The sequence below is a fragment of the Carex rostrata genome, chromosome 35, assembly GCF_964058835.1.
Source record: "Carex rostrata chromosome 35, lpCarRost1.2, whole genome shotgun sequence".
Classification (NCBI taxonomy): Eukaryota; Viridiplantae; Streptophyta; class Magnoliopsida; order Poales; family Cyperaceae; genus Carex; species Carex rostrata.
In genome coordinates this window covers 1,800,829-1,822,977 of record NC_135952.1, presented here as the reverse complement: position 1 = coordinate 1,822,977, position 22,149 = coordinate 1,800,829, and the positions used below count along the sequence as shown (strand labels likewise).

Sequence of the window (22,149 nt, the reverse complement as noted above, 5' to 3'; positions counted from 1 at the left end):
CGTTTAAATACGTCTACACGAATCTCAAAGCACATATAATACTGACCCCCTACATCACCACCGAATAGGAACCAGACACGTAAGACACGCAAAAGTTGAGATATCTCAGAGGATTCGCACTCAGCACAGTATATCCTGCTGATTGCTAGAAGCCTAGAATGGCTGGCTGGGACCGGAATCAAAATTCAATTCGTCAAGCGTCATCCTTTGGGATTGAACTCGTGCACGGAGCATCTTCTACGACTTTTGTACGTGCCAATGGAAAAGCAGGAGTAAGGAGGAAACCCACCGAAATTTTTATTAATAGAAAATATAATAAAAAAATATCCAGATTAGGGGACTTTTTTCGTTTTTTTTCAGATATAAGGAAAACGTTTTTAAATATCGCGGCCACTGGCCGTTGTGGCTTATCACGGCCATACTTAATGCCTTATTAATCGTTCTAACTACATTAACCATTCTAATTGAACCAGAGAAAAAACCGGAAAAAAAACTCTGTCCGTTATGGATAGAAACGGCCAGCGGAAAAAAAAAAAAAATCCGAAAATGCTGTCCGTGATAGATAGCAACGGCCAGCGAAAAAACAATAAAAAAAGCTTTTCTTACGGACAGCATCTTCATCCGTATCCGAAAATGTTGCCAAGTACTTGCTCAAGAATGTGAATGATTCTTTCCCCATGCTACAACCAACGAACAATTAGTAAAAAAATACAAAAAAAATATTAAAAATTACAAAAAGGAAGACAGGGAGAGAGAGAGAGAGGACCTCTTGTTGTCCTTGAGGATGTTAGAGATGGAATGAAAAAGAGCTCGCTGGTCAACCTTGCCAATATTCCATTCGCTCAAAAAGGCATCAATCTTCTTAAAAGAAAGAATGATACCTTCCCTCCTCAGCTTTTTTTATTGTTTTTTTGCTGGCCGTTGTTATCCATCACGGACAGCATTTTCGAAATTTTTTTTTTTTTTCCGCTGGCCGTTTCTATCCATAACGGACAGGGTTTTTTTTTCCGGTTTTTTCTCTGATTCATCTCTGGTTCAATTAGAATGGTTAATGTAGTTAGAACGATTAATAAGGCACTAAGTATGGCCGTGATAAGCCACAACGGCCAGTGGCCGCGATATTTAAAAACGTTTTCCTTATATCTGAAAAAAAACGAAAAGCGTCCCCTAATCTGGATATTTTTTTATTATATTTTCTATTAATAAAAATTTCGGAGGAAACCCAAGAAGAGGTTGGTATGGTCCGTATGGATGGCTCGCTTGGGCCGATTTTTTTATTAATCGAAAATAAAAATAAAATTTATCGTGAAAAAGATTTAAAATTGAAATTTATGAAAAAAAAGATAGTTTATTCCGTTCAAATATTATAGTTGGACGGGATGAATCATTTGTTCCGTTAATCTTGATTTTAATTAGTGATCTAACAAAAAAGAAATCTGAACAGGATAGACCATCGCATCTTGACACTGTACCAATTTTTTTTATTTTCTTATATGAAGCTAAATTAAAAAAAATTAAAAATAAAAATGCTACAGTGCTGAACGGGATAAGCAGTGCAGCATTTTTTTATGCTTAGCAAGATTAGCAGGACGCTAATTTGAACGGAAAATTTTGTACTATCCGGAGAATAATCAATTTCATTTTTCTTATATTTTGACCTTTTTGCGATATTTTATTTTATTTTATTTTCAATTAATAAAATAATCGGTCGCTTGGGGTTGGTATGAGAAGGGTAGTTGGGGGAGGGTTCGTCTCTTACGCAGTGCTACGGAAATGGTCAGATAATTTCAAACAGATTTAGCCCGGTCATTTTAGGTTGGACGGTCTAAATCCTAAATCAAATTATATATATATATATATATATTGTCATATAATATCGGTTCCAGCAGCAAGTAAGAATAGAAAATCACATCCATATTAAAATTATGGCACTTGATAGTTACCAGGGGTGAAAACGGAGCGGACAGTGGTAAAATCATATCCATAATTTTTTTTTTTAAATTCTGATACGTCGCGGATATAGATACGCATAAAGATTTATTAAAATTAGATCATATCAGATATTTATTAAAATAATATAAACAAATATTAAAAAATATTAAAATTCATAATATTTATCTAATTATAATACTGAATAATATAAATTTTTCATAATATATATTAAAATATATGATATATATTTACTATTCGGATACAAATAATTGAAACATAAAATTATATCAGTATCCTTATCCACACAAATATCAGATATCAAATATTCACGTCTAAATTTTCGAATACATATCGGATATTATCCATACCGTTTTCAACCCAACGAATTATTATAAATTAGATTATATCGAGTTGATGGATCAAATTAAATAGTCCGACAGTCTGACCCGCATTTGAATGATACAACCAGAACCATGCCCCATTTATTTGAGTTCACTTCTCCTTAAAAAATCGTGCCAAAAAATTAAAAAAAATCTCCTTAGAAATACCTCAAAATTTGAGTTCATATTATCATAAAATAATTATTTTTCAGATAATATTGCCAAATCCTATAAAGTAACTCAAATTTTGAGTTTGAATCTGAACCATCCGATCAAAACCAATCCAGACCAACCTGGCTCAAGTTAGAATTCATGAGATCCTTTTAATATTTGTATTGATTCTGATTAGAGGTGCTATCGGGTCGGGTCGGGTCCGGGTACTATTATATTTGGATCCGGATCCTAAAAGTGTTCGGGTCCAAATTTCGATCCATATACTTATTTGTTTCAAATCGGGTCAGGTCCGGATCCGGATACCTATCTACCTGTAGATATTTCGGGTCCAGTCTTTCGGTTCCGGGTAGATAGATACCCGTAACTTGTTTGTGGATTATCGGGTCCGGTTCGGATACGGGGCGGTTCCGGATCCAGAGCGGGTATAGGTCACAACTCCAAAGTATTCGAGAAATTATTTACATTTAAATATAATTATAATTTCTTAAACATCTCATATAATAAATCATTACAATATAAATTAAAAACTACTGCAAAATAAAAATTATACTATTAATCATGTTTATAAATAATAAAATATATCATGCTACATAGCAAAATAAAAATAATAACTCTAAATTATTAGTTGGTTGTTGGTTGTTTGGAGTACTCATGGTGTAACAAAAAATATTGAATTTAGTTTTTTGTTAATAGCTTTTGAATTCAGGAGGATGGAGGAGATATAATTTTTAGAAAGTAAAATATTAGAGATGATGATTTCCTTTTCTATAATTCAAAAAAATCTATGAATTGAATGTAATAGAAGAAAAAAGGTATAAAATAAGCTGGTTATGGAAGAATAAATTTGACAATCATGTGTTATGTGTCACATGTGTATAATATAGAACAAAAATTTAAGGGCGTAATTAAAGGACTAGTTAAGGATGTAATTAAAGGGTAGTGTAAAACAATAGCATAAATTTGGTTAAGTTTTATCAAATTATAGCTCAGCTGAAATATATTATCTAACACAAAAACTTGATGCAGAGTTATTAATATATATTTTATCGGGTATTTATACGGGTATCAGGTCGGGTCCGGTTATGGGTCGGATAATTAAATGATACCCATATCCTACCCATTACAGTATCGGTTCCGGTTCGGATCCGGGTCGGATATTAAATTATTAATTTTATACCCATACCCATAATTTAATCGGTTATATTTTTTAAACCATACCCTATCCAAATTAATCGGATCCGGGTCGGTTCCGGGTCGGATCCGGTTCGGTTCCGGATCGGATCCGGGTAATCGGGTAAAAGTAGCACCTCTAATTCTGATTGGATGTTGTTCATTCAAACTCAAACTTTGAGTTACCTTATGAATCTCAATTATAAAATGATTAAAATTGTATCAAATCATGCTGATTATTTATTATGGTTTGTATTAACAGCAACAAAGGAATTTGTATGTCAATTATTTATTATGGTTTGTATTATAACTACATAACACTACATATTAACCAACAATTGGTAAATCTATATTATTTGTTTTTTTTTTGCCTCTCGTTTAGTAGCTTTTTTCAAATAAAATAATGCCAAAACATTGACCGAGCAGTGAGAAATTCAATATATGAAAATCATGATTTTTTTTTTTCACATGTTTAGATATGTTCATTCTTAAACCAAACCCGACCATTTAAAATGTAAAATATGCGTTGAAAAGATATGTTGTTTTCTAATGTTGACCATTTTAAAAGAAAGAAATCAAAGTATCTTTTTTTGACGAAAACCAACTTAACAGTTAATTAAACAAATACAGAAGCAAATTCAAAATTGACTAATGTAATTGCTAAATAAATTGAGTCTTTTTTTTCTTTTCTTTTTTTCTAAATTACGTTCAATACAAATCACACACAAAAAAAAAAGAGAACAAAAATGCTGCTTCTTTACTCTGAACAAAACATCAGTAAGAAAATGGGCATTACTTATTACAGAGATGTAATTTATTATCTCCTAATCATTTATTTTATCTAGATACAAGTGATCAATAGCTTCAGATAATTTTGTAGTTGGCATTTGTATGTTTCTTTTATTTTATTTTGCCCTTATTTGTATCAAAAGCTTTATTTTTATTACAATTGCCAACCTTCAATAAAAAATAAATAAATAAAAGTACCTTGCAAAATTTGATTCCAGGTCAAAAATTACAATTCTAAATACCAGAACTTACAAGGTATATTTGAAAACCTACCTGAAAACTAGCTCTTCTCAAAAGTATTGCATATTTCTCTGATTATTTTTATCAGAAGCCAAAAAAAAAATGTCGTCATTTCTCAACAAAATTGACAATTTATAGTGATCAAGTTCATACCAATAGTTCTTTCTTAGACTGGTGGAGAGGAGAAGAGAAGAGATGCATTGGTCCCACCGAACCCAAAGGAATTAGATAGAGCAGCTCGGATTGGCATTTTCTTTGCATGGACTAATGGTGCATAAGCCCCTTCAAAGACCGGGTCTACCTTCTCTAAATTCAGTGTTCCCGGAGCTATTCCCTAAAACAATTGCCATTACTTATTAATTTGTTTTCAGGAGTGAGGCTATGGTACTATGCATAGCACATATTGGTCTATACTATGGATCAATATCTCCATTTTCAAAGTCCAAACAATCGATTTGAACTGTTCAACATGATCTCCATACGAAAATTTACTTGTAAATCAAATTTTACATTTTTTAGAATTTGTTTACTATTTTTTTTAGATAGGTAGAAAATCATTACTTCAGATCAAGTGATTTTCTATCTATAAAAAAATAGTAAACAAAATTTTGGAAAATGTAAAATTTAGACTGCAGGTTTATGAAAATTATGTTGAATGGTTGAGATTGACTATTTGGACTTTGAAAACACAAATATAGATCCGTAGTCAAGGTTATATGCATTGCTGTTATAACTTAGATTGGTCAAGTGACATTTCGGACATGGTTATCCACTTGTACTTGGCATAGTGAAAGCAGGCCAATTTTTCACAGTTTAATTCTGTAATTTGGCACTTGGCATGTTGGTTGAAAAATATAAGACTTGCAAGTTTCGGAAATCTGTATTATACTTCACCTATATATTCTGTCTGTGTAGAGAGAGAGAGAGAGAGAGAGATTACATGGTGGATAGCAAGCACACTAAATATAGCCTCAACAGCACCAGCTGCCCCGAGAAGATGCCCAACTGCCCCCTAAAAAACACACAAAACCATGTTGTTAGCAAACAAACTAAAATTTTAAAGAAGATTGATAAAAATGAAAGAGTGAGGCTATGGTACTATGCATAACGTAGATTGGTCCGTGCTATGGATCAATATTTTCATTTTCAAAGTTCAAATAGTCAATATGAACTGTTTAACATGATTTAAATATGAAAATGTACTTGCGGACCAAATTTTACATTTTTTAGAATTTTTTTAACTATTTTTTAGATAGGTACAAAATCATTACTTTTGAATGGTCTACATTTTTTGATCAAGTGATTTTCTACCTATCTAAAAATATAATTTTTTAAAAATAATATTAATCTGATCTAAAAGTACATTTTTATATGGACATCATGTTGAACAGTTCAGATCGATTGTTCGCACTTTAAAAATGGAGATATCGATCCATAGTATGGGCCAATATGTGCTATGCATAGTACCGTAGCCTCACTCAAAATGAAATTAGCTTAGTACTAATTTAATACCTTTGTTGAGGATAAAGCTAAGGCACCTGAGGTAGCATGATCAGAAAATACTGACTTTACTGCATTAGCCTCAATTGCATCACCTGATACACATTTTCTTATTATAATACCAAAAATATAAATCTACAATTTGAAATTAAAGAAAAGGAAACCCAAAACAGATTTAAGTTATATGCAGTTTGAACCTAGAGGAGTTGATGTAGCATGAGCATTCACATAGTCTATTTCATTTGGATGAAGCCCCGACTGTGTATTATAAACAAAAAGATTAAGTTATATGCTAATTACTAAAAAAAAGTGTAAACTGATAATAATTTAGGATTTAAATTTGGTACTTGGTCAATAGCTCTCCTCATAGCTAATATGGCGCCTCTACCGTCATTCTGTGGTTGTGTAATGTGATATGCATCCCCTGTAAACTTAATTAGTTTTTCCATGTAGAAAACATGGCTTATTCAAGGTGAACATCATTTTCATTTTGGTTGGCATGAAAAAATGATAGCCACCAGAAAAATAAAATTAGAAACATTACATCTAAAACTAAAATAAAAAAAAGGAAAAGGGGGTTATACCAGACATTCCATAGCCACGCACTTCAGCATAAATCTTCGCACCTCTTTGCTTTGCATGCTCAAGAGCCTTAAATTTTCCCCAGAGAAAAAGAAAGAACAAAAATTGTTACCAGAATCAACTGTCACCACAGAAAGAGAAAAGCTTGAATAAAGTACTGACGTACGAAGTCTACTATGCATTACAAAATGAGTGAGGCTATGGTACTTTGCAAAGAACGGATCGGCTTGTACTATGGATTCATATCTCTATTTTCAAAGGTCAAATAGTCGATTTGAACAGATCAACATGATCTCCATATGAAATGCAGACTGGGTTTTAAAATCACTACTTTTGGTAGGTTGAAAATCACTACTTTTGGATGGTCCAGAATTTTTAAATTAAATGATAATCTAAAAAATGTAAAATTTGATATCCAAGTAGATTTTCATATTAAGATCATGTTGAACGGTTCGGATGGATGGTTTGGACTTTGAAAACAAAGATATAGGTATAGTACGGGTCGATGTGCTCTTTGCAAAGTACCATAACCTCACTCTTACAAAATTAGTAAAAGGCAGCTATTGCCCTGTAGATCCCTCAAAAATATGGCATTCAAAAGTGTCACTTGACAAGTTAAGAATTCTGATTAAATAAAATATTCTGTATTTGGTGGTTTTGTATAGAAAATTATAACCCAATAATTTAATAGTATTGTGAATAAAAGCATTGCTCACAAACACTAGAAGTTATTCTCTTAGTTCTAAAACTAACCTCCAAAACCATGACACCAGCACCTTCACCTATCCTGGAAATAACAAATAAATTTGTGAGCTTGAAAAAAAATCATTAAAAAAAGTTCTGAAATATGCTATTAGAATGTAGTATCTTACACAAAGCCATCTCTGTCACAATCGAACGGCCGAGAAGATGCCTCTGGATTAGTGTTATATTTTGTGCTCAATGCTCTTAATCTGAGATCCAAAATAATATATATCAATGAATATAATATACAATTACTAGAAAATAATGTCTCCTAATATCTGCATTTTATAGCTCCAACATGCTTGTGACACAGTTTCTTTTTTCATAATTATTTTAACCATCGGGCCGTAACTTTCTATAAGAAACCCTAAACCTTAAACCAAAGTTCATGACTTATAGACCTGATATGTGGGTAATATAGATCATGCCTATAATGTTAAATTCTAAATTTCAGCTTTATTTTTGAAGATTGTCAAATAAATACATGTCAAGTGACCCCCCCCTAAAAAAATATATAATAACATTAATAATTATAAAATAACATGTAATCTAAAAATAATTATTATATATACCTGGAGAAACCAGCAATGGAGAGCGCATCGATACTGGACTCAGTTCCACCTGCCACCATGACATCAGCATCTCCAAACATAATCATGCGTGTTGCGTCACCAATTGAGTGGGCCCCAGTTGCACAGGCTGTAACTGCCGCATGGTTTGGTCCCTACACTACAATTATATAATCATAGCATCTCTCTCTAGCATCTCTCTCTAGCATCTCTCTCTTTTCTCAAGGTACATACAGGTCCTGTGCTATGCAAAGTGCAGGTTGGTCTGTACTATGGATTGATATCTCCATTTTCAAAGTCTAAATAGTCGATCTGAACCGTTTCACATGAGCTTCATATGAAAATGTACTTGTAGGTCAAATTTTACAATTTTATTACTATTTTTTAGACAGGTAGAAAATCTCTTGATCTAAAAATTCTAGACCATTCAAAAGTAGTGATTTTTCTACCTATCCAAAAAAAATAGTAAAAAAATTCTAAAAAATGTAAAATTTAGTCTGCAAGTACATTTTCACCATAGCACGGACCAATCTGCGCTATTCATGGTACCAGTGAACAAGGATTGGAACAGTTGCTACGTAGCACTATTAGTATTACATAAGAACCAGTGAGCACAATACGTTTTTTACCAGTTGAAACAGATGCAGTTTGAGCACAAGAGTAGCAAAAGTACATACCTGGAACCCATATTTCATGCTGACATGGCCTGACGCCATGTTGATCAGAATTCTCGGTACAAAAAATGGACTGAGGCGCCGTATCCTCTGTGTATAAACCAAAAGCAAGTAATTTCAAAATCCAGCAATAAGGTAAAATAATAATTAACTACCAGCAATAAGGTAAATTAATAATTAACTACTTATAGTCATAGTTGTACAAAAGTCCAGGCAGAAATTACTGCAAAATTACCCTTGAAAAGAGAAATAGTACTATTCATAAATCGACAACAACACAGCAAAAGAAAAGGAATAGTTTTAGTGGGTACCCAACAGACTAAAAAATATTCCACATAATCTTGCACACAAAAAAAAAATGAATGAATAGGGGAATTTCGGCAGTTCCCAAGAAAAAAAGCAATTTTATGGATTTGTTCCCCCTACTATGCCGTGGTGCGTAAAATATTTCCTATGTTCCTTGAGTATTCAAATATTTTTGGGGGCACACATTATAATACCAATAAAACATGTACCTTTTCAATAATCAACTTTGACGCATCTAAGATGTCAGATATGCTTCCAATCCCTCCACCTATGGAGACACCCTGATTATAAACAAAATAGGTACAACAAAAATAGACATATATTTAACAACCAAACATCTGGTCAAAACGGGAAAGATACCATTCTTTCTAATCATCTGGTGTTAAAATGAAAAAAAAAAAAGTACCGTTCTCTCTTTCTTTTCAGTTTCATTTGGTAGCCAATTGGCATCTTTTAGAGCCTCATCAGCTGCACAAAGTGCATAAGCTATAAAGGGAGATATCGATTTGCTATCCTGTAAATAAAAACAAACATATATAAAAAACAAGTCATTAGAAAAAAAAATAAACTGGCCCCTGCATTCCGAATAGGCACCACAAAAAAATTGACCTGACTTTAGATAAAATGAAAGTCTGAGATATAAATTGTATCAGCGAATTTCCATATGCTTTAAATTTCTATTTTACTTTTGTGGCCTTTTATGTTCTTCTTAGTTCCTTGCTTTTCACAAATGCCCAATATATTTTAGGATAACAGCATAGTCCATGAGATAGGAATATAAACATTCATTTGGCATTATTACACAAACTAAATCTGAAACAAAAATAGTAATTTGCAAATGCAAGAAGGATAAAAAAGCCAAAATTATAACAAACCAGCCCAGGCATTTCTCTCAAGCATTTCTACAAACACTTCAAATGCAGTAAAACACGAGCACATGAAAAGAAATAACATTTTGCTCAATGACCAGTATTTCTCACCTTGGACTGAAGGCAAACTTCTTCATTGAACTCCCCTTCACCTATCCCACGAGGCACAGGTGCCGCCACCTTAGAAGACAACTGCTCGTAAGTATAAGCTAACGTGGCTTCATCCACACAGTCTAACTTCAAATCCTCAGGTCTAATTGCACGAATCCCACATTTCCCTTCAATTAGTCGTTTCCATGTGAGGTCAACACCGCATCCGAGCGGCGTCACAGCTCCAAGTCCTGGAGGAAGAGAGAGAGAAAGCTAGTTGTTATATACATATATGAAGCATTCATGGTGTTGGGTTTTGATCGAGTCGAAGGTCGAACCGGTGACGACGACACGGCGGAGAGAGCTGACGGAGGAGAATAGCCGGCGGCTGAAGTGGCCTGGGACTTTAGCCATGCTCAGTTGCTCACTCGATTCTCTTTGTTTCTTTTTCTTTTCTCTCGACTAAAATTTACAACTGGTGACGACGTGTCCGGTGCCTATTCGGGGATGGCGCAGGGGGGCCAGTTGTCAGCATTATTTTTGAATTGAGATTTGTGCAGATCGTATTGGAACGGTTAAGATTTTCTAAATAATCGCGCTAAAATATGAGATATCTGAGAGGTTGCGAATTCGTGTTTCTTACTAAAGACTAATAGAATTGAGATTGGATCTGAACCGTTAGATCAGAGTTCACACTAATATTAAAGAGGCCACGGGAATTATAATTTTGGGCCGGATTCTGATCGGACGGTTATGATCCAATATGAAGATATTGACGGACCAGTTTTGGTTCATGCAGTGCAAAGTCACCCGCAAAGTTGTTTTGGCTCTCGTGTCTTTGCGCTGCATGAAGCAAAAACTACTCGTCAATATTTTTACAGGGTTTAGATAAAAAATCGCGCCAGGTAGGGGTCGAACCTACGACCTTCTGCTTAGGAAACAGACGCTCTATCCACTGAGCTACAGGCGCCTGTTGAATAATTTTTTATTAACAATTTAATTGAAAACATATAATTCCACTGAGCTACAGGCGCTTATTAAATAATTTTTATTAACAATGTAATTGTGAAGTATGATTAGTAAAATTAATATCTATTTGTTCTACAGCTGTAATAAATAACTGATAGCCACAATCAGGTTTTCAAAAAAAAAAAAAATCTATTTGTTGTAATTCCAAAGGCATAATTGTAAAAAATGTAAATTCTATTCACATAGTATTGAGGAGGGATCTAATATCAACGAATTTGATGCCAAATCGTTCCCAATATAATTGAACTCAAATTATTATATTCTAAATTCATATAATTTGCTTTAAATTTGTACTTTTATATTGACGATGGCATTGAATAAAATAACTTACATTTAAATTATAGAATTCATGCTCTCAAGCTCCGTTTTCGGAAATAAATATGCTGTAATCCTCCACTCATGAACAGTAACCCTACAATCCCTCATTTTCCGAATCCAGCTGTTAATGATTGTTTGAGAACGAATCTCAAAGCAACTTTTTTCAAAACTTTTATGTTCACGCATCTCAAAAAGCATTAACGGTTGGATTCAGAAAAAGAGGGATTGTAGGATTACTGTTCATGAGTGAAGGATCGCAGCAGATTTATTCCTCTGTTTTCATATTCTTATTAGTATTCATATATTATTTTTTCTTAATAAAATGCATTAAATACGTAGTCTATGAATTAGTAAAATTAAGAAGAAAAAAAAATTATCAAGTATTACATATAAATTAAGTTAATTTTAATTTCTTAACTTAATTTACTAAGAGAGCAAATGCATAAGATACAGATCATATTGATCGGATAGTGGTAAAATTATATATGTATTTTTTTTTTGATACAAATATTGATCGGATATTAAATGAATACGTACAGATATAGATTGAATATCAGACATCCATAGGATATTAAAATTCAAACCATATTTGTATCTGTATTTTCATAACATAGATTAACATATATGATATATATCTACTATTCGAATACAAATAATTAAAATTCAAACATATATCTATCTGTATCCGAACGAATATTCAGATATCCGTATATAATTTTTTGATACGAATCCGGATACAGACAAATATTATCCGATCCGTTTGCACCTCTATTTTATACTATGTAATTAACTTTTTTTTTAATGATCACGTCATCAATTATTATTATAAAAGAAAGAACAGAGTAAACAAAAAATAGTTAAAAATTATGCTACATTGAAAAAATAAAAAATAAATGAGTAGAATAAGAATTAGAAAGTGTCAATTTTTGTTTTAGAAAAAAAAACAATATTCAATGTTGTTGTTGTAAATTGAACAATAAAAATGGAAATAAACCCTTGGTAGCTTCAACCAAGTCTTTTTTTTTTTTTTTGAAAGCTTGGTAGCGGCTATCAAAATTCCAACAATTCAACTTTGTTGAGATTCATGCATGAAAAAGTTTATTTATTAAGATTTGGGCATGAAATTTTTTGAATGGTTGGCATTGGAAACAACAAAATTATTTCCATAAAAAATAAATAAAATTCTCAGTGTGCTTGCAAGGGCGGATCTAGAATTTCTATCAGGATAGGGCGCTAATCAGATTTAAATAACTAATCGGATTCAAACCCGTTAACTAATCGGATAATAGATAATAACCAATCAACATGATATAATCATATAAGGCTCGTTAACATGGTAATTGACAAGAAGAAGCGTCTCAAATCTCGATTCTGCACTGGTCAATTGATTGATTGATTAGTGAATTAATAAATCTCAAAATGATGAGGAAGAAAATAGAACGAAGATAACACATACAACATATAATATGTAAATATATAGATATTTGCAATGGATTGATGGATAGAATGATTAATTAAGAGAAAAGGTGTAGGAGGGTTTGGTCTCGTAACAAGAAGAAAGCAAAACAAGATTGAAGATTAAGAGTTACGAGACCACCAATTAACACCACCAGATTGATTGATTGATTTGTAACAATAACGAATTGATAGTAGTAATTAATTAGGAAGTAAATATGGAACGAAGAAAAGAGAGAAGAGCATAGAAAGAAACCTTGAATATGAGATGGGGGCTAACTGGCTGAACCAGACACGGTTGATGGAGGGTCCGGATCCCCTAAAGTAACCCAACTTTTGGGTTTTGGATAAGGACCGTCCGATTAGAATCTGTCGTTCGAGATTGTCTCGGAATTCGTATTAGTTGCTCAGAATGTGTGCGCTTCACTTCGGACGGATTGTCTCCGATTCGAATCGGAAGGTTTAGATCCTAAACTGAAAAGTTGGATTACTTCACTAGATCTGAACTCATTGATGGAGGGGACTGAGGAGGAGACAATGAAGGGGCCAATTATTTTTTCCTTTTTTTTTTATTGCAGCTGGGCTATAATTTTTAACTTTGGTTAGATCAGGGCAGGCACAACTATTAAATTGTATCGAGCTTAAATAAATTCACAATTCAGGGGTAGACACTTGCCTACTCCTGGCCTCTCTGGGTCCACCCATGGTAACATATATTTAAATTTAAGGATATAACTGTTTTTATTTTTTTATTTCTATTAATTAGTGTTTTTTATTTAATTAAAAAAATAAGTATATTTCTAAGATAGTTGAGGGTTCAAATCCCTCCATTTTTTGTGCCTCATCCTTGCCTTCACTTTTAAAAACTTTAATAATTCAAAATTTAAAACTTAAAAGTCAAAATAAAACCGTTAGATGTGATCTGTATTATTTTCTTTATGTGCTCATAAAAAATTTTCACATTTCAATTTTGTTTTTATGTGAATCAATAAGTTGAAAAATGAACGTCTATAAATTATCTACATTAGTACGTTTTTTACTAGCTTTTGATGACAAACAAAACAAAATTGAAATGCCATAATTTTTTACACGTGCATAGATAACATGATGTAGATCATATCCAACGGTTTTATTTTAACTTTTAAATTTTAAATTTTGAGTTATTACAGTTTTTAAAAATGGAGGCATTTGAACTAGGGCTGTACAAAATTGCTCGAACTCGCAACTCGCTCATAACTCGCTCGTTAATGGCTCGCTTTAACTCGTTTATTTACAACTCGAGTCAGTTTCAGCTCGAGTTGGTTGACTTGTTTAATAAATGAGCTGAGTTTGAGTTGAGCCCAACTCGCTCATTTATAACTCGAGTTACATAACTTGCTCATTTATAACTCAACTTATGTACTAAGTTGTATGAAAAATTGTTGGATTCTAAGTTGTTGACCTATTATCTGTGTTAGATTGTTTGTATTTAGATAAACTATTACTATGTCATTTCAATTGTTTGTGTATAGATAAACACATATTAGTGTATAACAATACCTAAGAACTTGATTGGTTAAACGAGCTGCGAGTCAACTCGAGAACGAGCTGAGTTCAAGTTAGCTCTACAGCTTGTTATTACCATCCTAACTCGAGTTAACTCGCTCGTTTATTAAATGAGCTGAATTTGAGATGGGGGTAACTCGCTCAAACTCGGCTCATTTACAACCCTAATTTGAACCCTCCTCTGTTTAGATTGCGAAATAATTTATTTTGAAGTTTTGATGATAAAATATATATATTTTTTTTAATTGAAGAAATTATGATGCATGAACATATATCTAAATTTCTCTATAATATAACACGAATCTTCGATTGGAGACTTTGACTTTTTATTCACACACGTGTAATAACACTAAAATGAAAGGATCGGTAACCATCTACCTTTTCGTTTTTGCTCCGTCGCTGTGACTAATTAATGGTGGTTGCCTAAAAAGTGACTACATCAGCTGGAAATTTTCAATGGATTTGAACTACTGCATCACAATTAATAGATGGGGAAGACAAAAGATTAACACAAGTATTATATGAAAACAACGGATTTATGTTATTTTTATCTAAATAGTAATACGTAAAATTAAACACCAGCTGAAATCCAAACATGCATGGCATCAAATAATATAATTATATAAATATTCTCAAATGATATTTCTTATTTTTTAAGCTCAATTGCCCATATATTGGCAAAGACATAGGTGGCTTTCAAGCTGGAGAAGCCAGCCTCCTTCGACAAGGCCTCAAACTCGTTTTGCGTTCTCTGTTTTCCTCCTGGTGTTTGCAACAGCATGATGAGGTCCACGTCGAAGACACCTTGCGATTCCGGTGCTGCTGATGGGTTAACAGGAAGGATGCGCTCGACTATAATCACTTTTGCATTGTCTGGCAGGGCTCTGTAGCAGTTCTTTAGAATTGTCACGCAGTGCTCATCACTCCAAGCATGCAGAGTAAACTGAAATTAGATGATAGTAATGTTAAATTTTGAAAAGGAGATCTTTTTATTTGTATTATTTTAGAAGTCATTTCTATGGAAAATTATTAACATCTAGCTAGCTCCATGCTTAATACTAAATTTGTCGGATCTGTTTTCTTATTTATAAGGATACCAGAGAAATTAAACTGGGTGAGAGTAATCAAACGTTAGATACCAGTAAAGCAAAGCAGTTGAGAGTAATTCCTTCCTTGGTTTATGAGAATATAATTAAATTATAAGCTGACCTTAATTAGAATGGCGTCGCCGGTGGGCACTTCCTCTAACATGTCACCAGCTACATGCTCCACTCCTGCATTTAAATTCATCGATTGAAACAAACATATTAATTTATAATGTTGTGAGAGAATAGATGCAGGATAACTAATGATTTATTGATTATATAAATATTTATCATGTCTATATAAAAAACTACCGGGTAAAGCAGGTGCCGCGTGTATTACATGCGGAAGATCAAAATTGATGCCTTTGATGTGATTATAACTGGAGATGATTATGCCCAAAGTAGCACCAGTACCGCCACCGACATCAACAAGTATATTGACATCGTCAAATCCTCTGTAGAATTCAATCAACTTCTTTGTGATGATTACAGTCTGGCTTTTCATCCCCTCATTGAATAACTGATTGCAACGGGCATCTTTTCCGTAGTACTCGAAAGACGTCACTCCATAGGCCTTGTTGAAAGGGATGCCACCTTCTAGCACAGCATTCTTCAGGTGGTACCTGGTGCATGGTGAAGTTGTGAGGTGAATACCATACACATTTCACATGTGGTGTGAGTGAAATTTAGAGATAGGTTAGTCCGATTAGCAAAAGCATAAGCCTTAATTTCTCTATTTTAATATTTTATATGATTTACAGAGGAAACTGGAATCGATTAACCTGTGAATAATTTAAACTGAAAGCGATTAAAAAGATAATTTAAGTACCAACTCTCCATGAGAACCTTGTCTTGGTTCATGACAACTAAAGATGCCATCGAAACACCTTCCTCATTCTTTGTCAGCCACTTGCACACTGGTGCCGGTCCGTAATGCCAAGTCAGTAGCTTTCCGTCATCTTTAGTCTCTGCTGTACATGTGACTATGTTGTATGCTGCCAGAAGTCTTAGTATTCTATCTACTGTCGTTGCTGCCTGAGAAAACGTACATAGATAATTAAAAGCTAGCTTCAATTGATGTTTAAAGGTTTTGGACTTTATTTCTAGCTTAGATTTACAACTGCCGCTTCTGAAATAATTTAACAATCAGTCTTCTTTTTTTCCCATCTTGTAAACATCCACTTGTGAAATAAATACTGATAAATATATTATATAAATAAATAATGTTTTACATTAAATAAAAAATATACAGAGAGGAATCAAAGAAAATGAAAGAAAGAAATATGAAGAAAGTGTCAAGGAGGATAACAGTATCAGAAGGAAATTCTCCACTGAAATCCCCTTTATAGTTTTCTGTCTGGCATCACCTCCTAATTAATGGTATTGTTAAAAACAGTCAAAATTGCAAATCCATATATGACAAGCTATTAGGATCTGGCTTGAAGAGATCCTACGATCTACATTACTTATTTACTGAAATGTGCCAATACAAGTTGCAACAAATATGTTTCTAACTTTCTATTTTATTGCAGTCACCTCTTCTGCTTGTAAAAATCCTTGAAATTAATGAGAATCATTTTGCAACTGTTAGATTTCGTGACAACTAGATTCAAACCGAAACCAGTGTCTCCTTGACAACACTAATTAGTATCAATTTAATTAAGTCCTGTGCTCTGATACCATGATAACATAGAGATAAATGTTTGAGATATGAAATCTTTTATTATATTGAACCAAAGTTTACAACAGCCTTTATATAACCAACACTGTAATTACAATGCTAATCTAGCCTTAACAACATTCTGTTATGTGCTAACTGAATTAACTAATCCTAACTGCTGGAATTTTCCAATAGTCCGATATTTTTAATAAATTACGTACCTGAGGGTTGCTGGCTTCTACGTGTAACACGACATCAGCAGCTGTCATGGTCAGCTTACCGGAGGGTCCGCCACAGCCAGCAACCAGGATTTCAAGAAGGTCAAGTTCAATAGCAGTCTTGAGCGTCATGGGAAGGATGGAAGCAGTAGTGAGTTGCCAAGCAAGCATGCTTGCATCGTCATCAACTGCACTCCTCCGCTCTGAAACAGCAGGTAAACCAGCAGCAGTAGGTCCCATGCTGGTGTGCTTGTGTGCGCTTGTATGAGAAAGAGAATAATATGTAGCTATTGAGACTGTTATATCACAACTTGTATGATTACAGGCTTGGTCAGTTTTATATATATTAGCGAAATGGTTTGCTAATGTTTTACACATCATATCAGGATATCTCTGTCTTATGTATGGTTATCAAAGAAATTGAATGCAAATACAAATTGAATTATGACCGGAATTACAAAATTGAATGCAAATACAAGAAAATTCAGATGAGACAATATCAATTTCTTTGTCATGTAATACTTTTTCTGGGGAAGGTAGTTTTACCATTGTTAGTGTAACACAATTCAATTCAACTCTTTGCAACTGATGTTGACTTTAGTTGGAAGATGTTTGCGTGGTCAAAAATACTGATCTATAGTCATGATCGGTATGTTTTCAATTACTGGATTCGATAAGCTAAATGAGACATTATGAGCGCCAACAAGAAAAGTTGTTGCAAAATCTTGCAGTGAAAATGACCCAGTTTTTCAATATCTGGCAAATGCTGACAGGGACGGACGAGAATCGGATTCAAATAGCTTATTGGGTTCAAACCCATTAGCTTATCGGGTCGCTTCAATGCCTTAAAATCTAATTTTTTTTTTAAATTATGAGATTTGAATTTATTGAAAATAAAATCCATAATAAAGTTCTACACATTAAACCGAGAATTTTGATATGAAGAATTAACGCGAAAAACTTCCAAACAATTGATTTTATATGAATTTTACAAGATTTAACGCACATTTGGATGCAACTTGGATGTGTTAGATAGCAATCCGACTAGTGGGGCCCACTATCATAGAGACACCATTTGAAATAATTTGAACTCATTTAATGTGACCCTTTCATTTTAGATACACTCACACCACATAGACCAAAATATAAAAAACATGAAAAAGCCATAGACTCATCATAAACCAAGTCTATCAAAAAATTAAAATAAAATAAGAAGCATTCTATTTGGTCAATGACACGTGGGACCTCTTTGTAAAATTCTTCTTCCTTCTTTGTTATCTGAAAATTGGTTTAAAGAAGATTTTTAGAACTACAAAATTCAAGAGAAAGAAAAAATCTCATGGCTTATTCTCATCAGCAATCAAGAGAGAAATAATCAGATTCGTTTTTCTCCAAATAGAGGTGATCTAATTTTCAGAGGGGGGCAAAACCGAAATCAACTTATTTTTTCTACTACTTTCGAAAATCCAGAGGAGCAGCTGCCCCCCCACCCCCCCCGAACTACACTGGGTCTGCCCCTGCTTGTTGGTACAATTTCTTAGTTCTTCTCCTCCGATTGCTGTCAGAGAAGGAGGCGATATGTACAGCCTCCAACGCCGGGCATTCTCCGGTAAGGTGAGTGACCCTTCTCCTCCGCACAGAATCAGTTCTAGGTTTAACTATGCTGTAGAAAAAGTAGAATGTTGTTTTCCTCTACCTTTTCCTAAATCATGATTGTAACTTAAAACTAAATAAATCCTAAACACCTAGACTTAGGCTAAAGGTTTTAACAGAGTACTTTTGGTTTCTTGCAGTGCACAAACAATATGAAAAGCTACTTTGATTTTATAGTCCTTGCACTGTATGAAGCCAAAACTGCTCTGTTAAAATATTTACCCTAGACTGAAGCCCTAAACCCTAAACTTGTTATTCGTAAGAAATGTATTAAATAAATTTTGACATTAGAGAGCGCTTTTGAGATTTTTCGAGATATAGGGAAAACGTGGTGCTTTATCACGTCCGCTGGACGTTCTGGTTTATCACGGCCAAGATTAGCAGCAAATTAACCCTTCCAACTAGAGATTAACCATTTTAACTCATAAAAAAATCAGAAAAAAAAAAGTTGTCCGCACTAGACAGGAACGAACAGATTTACGAAAAAAAAAATATATATATGCAGGCCGTGATGGATTGTCACGGCCAGGGCGGAAAAAAAAATAATCCGAAATTAGAAGCCCTATTGACACGCGTGTGTTAAAACCCTTTCAGCTGGCCATTACTACCTATTGAGTGACAAGAAGAAACCAAAAGGAATAAAAAATAATTGTGGTATGAATTGATGGGCTGTGATAGGTAGAAAATGGTATTTGTCTCTTGTCAATAAAAAAAAAAATCAGAAGAAACCAGATTTGCGGTATTTGTTTCTGGCCGTGATGGCCTGTCACGGCCCGCAATTTCTGGCTCTTCTAATTCGGAAAAAAAAAGCCTTTTTGCTGGCCGTTACTATCTATAACGGACAAGATTTTTTTCGTTTTTTTTTTCTGATTCAGTTAGAAAATAGTTAATCTAGTTAGAATGGTTAATCTGCCGCTAATTCTGGCCGTAACAAACCATAACGTTCAAAAGCCGTGATTAATCAAAACGTTTTCTCTATATCTCAAAAAAAAATCAAAAACATTCTCTAATCTCGATATTTTTTTAATATATTTCCTATTTTTTTGAATAAAAAGGCTACCGCCCAGTTTCATTAAGAAACAGAGTTAACTTACAAAACTGATAAGAGGATGTGAGAGAAAACAAAATTCTCTCAGATCCAAAATTATTCCTTAGGCCTAATAGAAGCAGATAGCATCCCACTGCTTTAACAAAAACAAAAAACTTGCTAGCTATTAGGTCTAGCATCAAACCACAAAATCGTATCAACACTTCACAGAAGCATATCAGCAGACCACTAAACAGCAAACAGTATTTGTCAATTGCTAGCTATCCTTTTGTCAGCAAGGTTTATTATTAAAGCAAAAGCCATTAGGCCGGCGATGGAGATGTGGAAGGGGGTGGTGTGAAGGTGGTGAAGTCCTCCTCCTCCTGTGGCATCAGCTGGTCATCTCCAGGGAGCCAAACACGCAATGGAATGGTCTCCAGTACCCCTGCCTGCGGCATCCAATCCTGAGTAGCCTCCTTGGTCTGCTGCGGTACCTTGTTGCTACCTATCCAATATTCAATCAAAGAGATAGTAAGTAAAATAAGTTGGCGACCTGTTTTAAGTTGTATATTGTTAAAACACACTTCATTACGGTGTTTCCAAATTGTCCAACATATGCTACTAAAGATCATCAAAAAAGCTTGTCGCTGATATTTATCCAAAGTTTTAGCAAATGCCATGATGTCATTTAAAGATTTTCATTGTTTAAAATAGTTTTGGTTGTTCCCCATCCAAAACCACACTTGTTGAGCAAGTGTACAAGTGAGGAACAAATGATTAGCTGTTTCAATGTTATTACAAAAATGACATTTGGTATTGCCTGTCCAACCTCTAATTTCCAGTTTGTCTTTGGTAAGTATTTTTTTCCTACATGTTAACCACATGAAAATTTTAATTTTATGAGGTATGGGTGTCTGCCACCAAATCATGGGATAAGCTACAGTAATGCCCCGAAAGCTAAGCATTTTATACAAAGATTGAACTGTGAAGCTCCCTGTGTGTTCCCATCTCCAGGAGATTCTATCAAATGTGTGTGTGAAAGAAATGGAACTAATGATGTGGAGAATTTGAGCCCAATCTGTTTGATCAACCCCGGTAAGAGTACGTCTAAATTGAACACAATGTCCTTGTGAATTTATCACATCGGATAGCAACACCTGTGGATTAGTACACAGTTCATATACTTGAAAATAGGCTACAGATAAGGAGCAGTTACCATACCAAAGGTCTTCCCAAAAGCGGACTAAGGATTGTGTTCCAGGTTTATATGCAATGCTACAATTGCCTATTGAATCGAGTTTGACAATTTCTGACCAAAAAGGAGAAAGGACATGACTCTGGCCTGGACTGTAATATAAGTAAGTCACTAATGTTTTCCATTTACTGTTGAAGGTGGGGTCTTTAAATTTCCACCACCATTTGCCTAGAAGTGCTAAATTCATGTGATCTAAATCGAGGATGCCTAATCCACCATACTCCTTAGATAAACACACGATGGGCCAGCTTATTAGAGAATATTTTTTCCTCTTTTTATCACTCCCTTGCCACAAAAATCTGCATCGAATCTTATCGATATCTTTTATCACAGTGCTAGGTATTCTAAACAAAGATAAAGCATATAAGGGGATCGAAGACAGGACTGAATTGAGTAGGGTATGTCTTCCTCCTAAAGAAAGGAGTTGTCCCTTCCAATTTTGTAATTTTTTATCGATCTTATCTACCATGAATCGCCAGTCTTTACAACTAAGTTTTCTGTCATGCAAAGGAATTCCTAAATACTGAAGTGGAAATTGTGCTAATTTGCACCTAAACAATTGAGCGAATTCCTCAGAGTCATCAGTATTGATAGTAAGCATTTCAGTTTTATCTAAATTTATTCGAATACCCGAAACAGCTTCAAAAGCTTTCATTGCCCACCATGCAGCTTCCACTATTTCATTTTTAGCTTCTAAAAATAAAATAGTGTCATCCGCATAGTGGCAATTGGTGATTGTTTGATTAGCAAAGCAAGATGGTCCGAGCCCTTTGAGAACTTGGGCTTGTCTGCCTTTTGCAAAAATTTTACTAAGAGAATCGGCTGCTAAAATGAATAAGTATGGAGATAAGGGATCTCCTTGTCGGACTCCCCGCTTACAATAAA

At 34.0% G+C, this 22,149-nt stretch overlaps 2 protein-coding genes and 1 non-coding gene across 3 annotated transcripts; all 3 read right to left on the bottom strand.

The window, feature by feature from the left end:
• Window positions 1–4,613: 4,613 nt before the first annotated feature.
• Window positions 4,614–10,669, bottom strand: LOC144549453 (Beta-ketoacyl synthase). Its single transcript, XM_078298193.1, has 14 exons — window positions 10,358–10,669; window positions 10,041–10,270; window positions 9,467–9,574; window positions 9,270–9,341; window positions 8,758–8,844; window positions 8,084–8,235; window positions 7,640–7,720; window positions 7,521–7,554; window positions 6,770–6,836; window positions 6,533–6,609; window positions 6,383–6,443; window positions 6,198–6,280; window positions 5,626–5,697; window positions 4,614–5,019 (listed from the first exon to the last, which is right to left on the bottom strand). The coding sequence occupies exons 1-14, from the start codon at window positions 10,431–10,433 to the stop codon at window positions 4,852–4,854; spliced, it is 1,368 nt and encodes a 455-aa protein (XP_078154319.1). The 5' UTR covers window positions 10,434–10,669; the 3' UTR covers window positions 4,614–4,851.
• A 247-nt stretch (window positions 10,670–10,916) lies between these two features.
• On the bottom strand, window positions 10,917–10,989 carry TRNAR-CCU (transfer RNA arginine (anticodon CCU)). The gene has a single exon. It is a non-coding gene; the product is annotated as a tRNA-Arg (tRNA).
• A 3,960-nt stretch (window positions 10,990–14,949) lies between these two features.
• On the bottom strand, window positions 14,950–17,640 carry LOC144549653 (tricetin 3',4',5'-O-trimethyltransferase-like). Its single transcript, XM_078298423.1, has 5 exons — window positions 17,333–17,640; window positions 16,281–16,486; window positions 15,764–16,074; window positions 15,576–15,640; window positions 14,950–15,309 (listed from the first exon to the last, which is right to left on the bottom strand). The coding sequence occupies exons 1-5, from the start codon at window positions 17,567–17,569 to the stop codon at window positions 15,013–15,015; spliced, it is 1,116 nt and encodes a 371-aa protein (XP_078154549.1). The 5' UTR covers window positions 17,570–17,640; the 3' UTR covers window positions 14,950–15,012.
• Window positions 17,641–22,149: the final 4,509 nt, after the last annotated feature.